The sequence below is a fragment of the Triticum aestivum genome, chromosome 7B (assembly GCF_018294505.1).
Source record: "Triticum aestivum cultivar Chinese Spring chromosome 7B, IWGSC CS RefSeq v2.1, whole genome shotgun sequence".
In the NCBI taxonomy this organism is placed as follows: Eukaryota; Viridiplantae; Streptophyta; class Magnoliopsida; order Poales; family Poaceae; genus Triticum; species Triticum aestivum.
This window is the reverse complement of record NC_057813.1, coordinates 199,817,213-199,822,604: the sequence shown is the minus strand read 5'-3', so window position 1 is coordinate 199,822,604 and position 5,392 is coordinate 199,817,213. Positions and strand designations below refer to the sequence as shown.

Genomic DNA, 5,392 nt, shown 5'->3' with positions numbered 1-5,392 from the left:
TTGCTTTTCACTCAAATCATCTTTCCACCATATCCAAATCTGTGAGAGAGATTTGAGTGTTGGGGAGACTATCATTTGAAGCACAAGAGCAAGGAGTTCATAATCAACACACCATTTGTTACCTTTTGGAGAGTGGTGTCTCCTAGATTGGTTAGGTGTCGCCTGGAGACTCCGTCAAGTTTTGGAGTTGAATCAAGAAGTTTGTAAGGGCAAGAAGATCGCCTACTTCGTGAAGATCTACTCGAGTGAGGCAAGTCCTTCGTGGGCGATGGTCATGGTGGGATAGACAAGGTTGCTTTTTTGTGGACCATTAATGGGTGGAGCCCTCCGACTCGCACAACCGTTATCCTTCGTGGGTTGAAGTCTCCATTAACGTGGACGTACGTTAGAAACCACGCCAAAAATCTTCGTGTCTTCATTGCATTTCGCACTCTCCAAACCCTTCCCTTTACCTTCATATGCAACGTTTTCCTTTCCGCTGCTACACTCTTAAAATTGCATGTGTATGTTGATTGCTTGACTTGTGTTAATTGGTAAAATCTGTCCACAACTAAAATTGGGAAAATGTTATATTTTTATTTGGTCAAGTAGTCTAATCACTCCCCCAGCACGCGCTCTAGACATACTTTCGATCCTACAGCAAGCGGTGTTGCAGTCGTCCAAAACCGAGGTGCAACCGGCAGCGCGCGTTGCTGGAACCAGTAACAATGTGTGTTGCGACCGGCGGCGGGGGATGCTGGCGAAAGCTTCTACCGGCAGAAAAAAAAATCTTTGGCCGATGTGGAAAGAAGATTCAACTGGGAGGGGGAGAGCGAACCAACCTGTGGTTGAGATGGTTAGGTGGATAGTGGTATTCCCAACCCACCAGGGTTCAAATCCTGGTGCTCGCATTATTCCTGGATTTATTTTAGGATTTCCGGTGATGCGCTTTCAGTGGGAGGAGGCGTTCCCTTCGATGACGAGGCGCCTACGGTGACTTCATAAATCTCAAGATGATATGCCGGCTCAGTCTTTCGAAGGTGATCATAGGGATAGAGTGTGCGTGTGTGCGTTCATAGGGGTGAGTGTATGCGCGTATATATGAGCGCTTGTGTCTGTACTGATGCTAAAAAAACTAGGAGGGGGAGAAGGTTCAACCCGCGTAAGAAAAGCTTCAATTGGCGTAGGAAAAGTTGAGAACAAGCGTGCAAAACACGCCGAGAGCTGCGACCAACGGCACGGTGGTATTGTGACGGACGTGCTATGACTGTGACGACTAGTTGCAACAACGAAGACGGCGACTGTTGTGTACAGCGACGGCGTCCTGAAAACCTGCGAGGGCAGCGAGCCGGCGGTGATTTGATATCGGTCGCCTCAAACAGTAATAACGGTGTCGGCGGCGCTCCGCTGCCTGCGTTGCCATCCTGCTTGCGTTCTGTGTTTCTTTTGTGGAAAAACGAACGATGTGAGGGCTTCGATCTGACGGACACAGAGGCATCAATCAAACAAGCGGCATGCAACCGGCCCAACTCCAGAGGTGACTAATTTGTCAATCTTTTGATCGGTGTGCTTCTAGTATATAAATCTTCCAAATTCTAGTCCAAAACATACAGGACAACAGTTCGAAGGGGAACACTGTTTCCCCGAGTCCCACGAGCGGAGAGACGCGCGCCAAGTCAGTTTCGTACACCCCCCGTCCAAAAGGAAAACTACTAGTAGAACCCATCCATCGCGCCATTTCCTACAACACTGGAATCAAAAGACCCAGGAGCTCCTACCCTACAACATGTACACACAGCTGAGACTCCGTCGCTTCCTGATGTCTCCCACTCGCTCACTTTTTCCCGCGCTTCCTCGTCGGCCGGTCGTCCTTCACCCTCTTGGATGGTGGAGGAGTCGGAGGCGCAGCTGCCCGTTTCGGCGGCCGGCCAACGCTTCTCCTCCCTCCTGACGCTGTCTCGGCAGCCTTCTTGGAGCCCGAGGAGCTGCCCGGCTCTTTCCGGCCATCAGCCTTGGCAGCCTTCTTCTGTTCTGTCGCAGAGAGTTTCAGTGTCTCTAGCAACGACACTCTCTCCGTTGACGGCACTGAGTTCTGCTTCATCCGCTTCAGGAAGTCCACAGCATTCCGCTTCTTGATGACGCCACCTGCTGCCGCCGCCGCCGCCGCCGCCTTGCCACCGCTGCCGCTGCCACCCATCTTGTCAGATTTCTTCGTCCTTTCGTCAGCTGCGGCACCCTCCAAAGCCTTCCCAGTTTTCTGATTTGGAGCGGCGTTCCTGACAGGAGCCCGACCCTTGTTGGTCCTCATACCCCTGGCTTTGTCCTTGGCGTTTCCCTTCTTCTTTCCCTCGTCGAACTCCTCATCTTCATCCGTGTCCTCCTTCTCCACTTTCTCCTTGTTAGCAGCAGCAGCCTTCGCAATGGAGCTCCGCTTCCGGCAAACAATGATCGGCGCGGCCTTCTCGAGGAGCGAACCGGCGACCTCAGCATCCGCCTTGGCCTTCTTGGCGCCGCCCGCCGAGGAGCCACCGCCGACCAGGGCAGCAGCTTTCCCCACCGTCTCGAGGCCGTCCCTCTGGAGAGTCGCGGAGATGCGCTTGGAGACGAGCGCGCGAGTCCTGGTCGCAGCGGCGTGCTCTGGCGAGCCACGCGGGAAGAAGACGAGAGCGTTGGCGCATAGCAGCAGAAGGTCGCGGAAGAACTCGGAGGCCGACGCGTAGCAAGCGCTGTCCGGCCCGCCCGCGGCCCCACCGGATTCCAGCCTGGATCCGATCATCTCCAGGTCCACGTGGCGCCTGATGGTGCCCTTGTACTTGCCGCTCTCCTGCACATAGTTTCGGTGGGTCGGTGAGCAGAGAAAGAGAGAGAAGCACCAACGATTATTATATTATATTATTGAAGCTAGTATAAAGTTGAGTCATATTTTGGGACGGAGTACGAAAGAAAAAGTTAGGAAGAAAATCAGTTTCAAATAGGAAAACCGACACAGCGCGCATGTGAGACCACGATTTGTTCTCCATTTTCCTTGTGGAGAAAATAGCAGCCAATTTGGAGGAGAAGGTTAGATTGGATTGTATTCTCTGGCGGGGGCAGGCGGCAACTAGTACCAAGTGGCCGACACGAAGGGCCCACCAGCATCGCCAACGAAGACATCGGTATTTGGGACGGGGGGCCCACCACCAGGCAACGCGCACCGCCTGCCCTGCCTATCCCCAGCTCACCGCGGGTTGGACGGTCCAGATCGATCGCGTTCGTGCCAGTACGTAACGAACGAGACGACGAGACCGTGCGAACAGCCAGATTCCATGTGCTCTTCTCCCTCGACGAAGATGTGTAGAGGGGTTATTCCAGTTTGGAAGCAACGCAAACGTGTATGGTCGCTGATGTATTTTTTGTTGCCTAATAATCAGAATAATAGTTTCGTGATTACGTCTTGCCGGCCAACGGATCTCGATGTGGCACAAAGATTGAATTATTTATTGTTAATTTACTTAATTAACCGAGATAACTATTTCGCTGAACAAGATGATGAATTGAGCATTTGTGCCTTTTTTTTACCGAGGGTAAGGAAGGTGGGAAAGGGTAAATAAGAGATTTCTTCCAGGAAAAGAAAAGAAAACGAGAGAAATTTTTTACCTGGCTCTCGAGCCGCCGCTCGAACACGGCGCCGGACTTGCTGGTCCGGACCGACTCGAGGAAGGCGAGGAGCGGCTCGGCCTCCGCGGCGGGGAGGGGCACGGGCGCCGACGTGGAAGCCAAGTCGCCACCGCCTACCTTCCGCAGCCGGCGACGCCGTTTACGGGACGGGCTGGCCGAGCTCTGCACGTCGCTGCTCTCCTTCACCGCGTCGGCTTCCTTCGACCCGGCCACCGACTCGCCGGAGGCCTCATCCTTCGCGGCCATATCGCCGGCGGCCGGCTCATCCTTCGCCTCCGCGTCGCCGTCGGCGGCGGCACCGCCAGAGTCGTGCCCCGGCGGTGGCTTCAGATCTGAGGAGTTGGACTCCTTGCATGACCGGGCGGAAGCCTCGCCGGAGAGGCCGTTCTCACCGCCAGCCTCCTCTGGCGACTCGTTCCCTGTCTCCCGTTCATCCTTGAACGCCGGCGTGGTCTCGCCGGAGAGGCTCCTCTCTCGTTCCTCCTTCAGCCGTTTCACCTTTGATTGCAATGACCTGGCCGTGCAAACGAAAATAAATAATAAGCATTTTTTTTCAAAGAAAAATAAACAGCGACCGACAGATCAGCATCGGACGGCCCACGAGAGGCCGCACTGGACGAACAGGATGAAACTAAAGGCGTTTGATGTTTCTTTTTTATTTTCTGGCTGTTATTTTTTACCCGATCGAGAGATCGTATCGCTCGACCTCGCGGCGGAGCTCGGCGACCCGCAACTTCCTGAGCTCATCCACCCACGCGTCGGAGACGGCGGCGTTTGGGTCAGGTTCCCCGCCTCCGTCCTCGTCGGCGACGGCGGCGAACCGACGGTGAAGGAGGCGGAAACGGAGGCGGCAGCTGGTGGGCGTGAGCCGCGCGGCGGCGGAGGGACTGCGCGACTGCACCTCCAACGCCACCGACTCCCAGCTCGCGGTGCCGTGGCGACTCACGGCGCACGCCAGCAGCAGCTCCTCGAGAGTCCCCCAGATCTCGCCGCCGGCCGCCGCCGCCGGCGACGACGACTCCGGCGAGACATCGGGATCGTCCGATCTGGCCGCCATCCGCCTCCCCTCCGCCCAATCGCTGCCACGTCGACACGGTGACCACGGCGAGGGCTCATAGCGCCGCCTCCATGGACGGTGAGGTGCGCTAGGGTTTGGTTGGTCTGTTTTGGCCTCGTCCCGCCCGCCTATTCCCTTCCCCTCTCTGCCTATCTATCTCTGTGTGGTTCGTCTAGGTTTTGGTTCTGGTTCGGCCCCCATCTTTTCGTCTTTTTCTCCCCATTTTTCTGCCCACTTTCTTTATCTGGTTCGCTTTTTAAAATCTTCGGAAATGGAAGCATCGTGTACCAAGCCCGATTGGGCAATTCTAAGGTTTCGAGGGGGTCTCCTCTGGAAAGTGGGCCGATTAATTGGAAAAATATTATGGCGCTGGGCCCACATGTCATTGTCCAACGGAATTGTTTATCTGACATGTTCTCCCAGGCATCCATGGTGCATGGTGCGGTGCTTTAGCGTGACAAATAATGCGGCACACCGTGCGGTGTAATAAAGAGTGCGCTGACACATCGGACCCACCGTACCTTAAGCAAGGGCTCAGTTGCTTAGCCACTATTCTTAGCTTTAACTCTTGCAATCTTCATCTAGAGAGAAAGATTACGGTCTTACGGACGTCTGATTGAGTTATGTGGAACAGTGGCAGTGGTTCTATTTCTTTTTTATCACGGCGACTCACTACATGTAAAGAAAAAGTATCAGTAC

The 5,392-nt window shown here is 54.7% G+C and overlaps 1 protein-coding gene across 1 annotated transcript; it reads right to left on the bottom strand.

Moving 5' to 3' along the window:
- Positions 1-1,532: 1,532 nt before the first annotated feature.
- Positions 1,533-4,894, bottom strand: LOC100873116 (uncharacterized). The gene is made up of 3 exons (XM_044574779.1): positions 4,317-4,894; positions 3,616-4,150; positions 1,533-2,803 (listed from the first exon to the last, which is right to left on the bottom strand). Exons 1-3 carry the CDS (start codon positions 4,691-4,693, stop codon positions 1,814-1,816), a joined length of 1,902 nt encoding a protein of 633 aa, XP_044430714.1. The 5' UTR covers positions 4,694-4,894; the 3' UTR covers positions 1,533-1,813.
- Positions 4,895-5,392: the final 498 nt, after the last annotated feature.

What these genes read in the sequence shown, in the direction of transcription:
- LOC100873116 (XM_044574779.1), bottom strand. Translation starts at nt 4,693, where the DNA reads ATGGCGGCCAGATCGGACGATCCCGATGTCTCGCCGGAGTCGTCGTCG. An exon ending in CGATACGATCTCTCGATCGG is followed by an intron (nt 4,151 to 4,316) that starts GTAAAAAATAAC and finishes TTGCACGGCCAG; the next exon opens with GTCATTGCAATCAAAGGTGA. An exon ending in AGCGGCGGCTCGAGAGCCAG is followed by an intron (nt 2,804 to 3,615) that starts GTAAAAAATTTC and finishes AACTATGTGCAG; the next exon opens with GAGAGCGGCAAGTACAAGGG.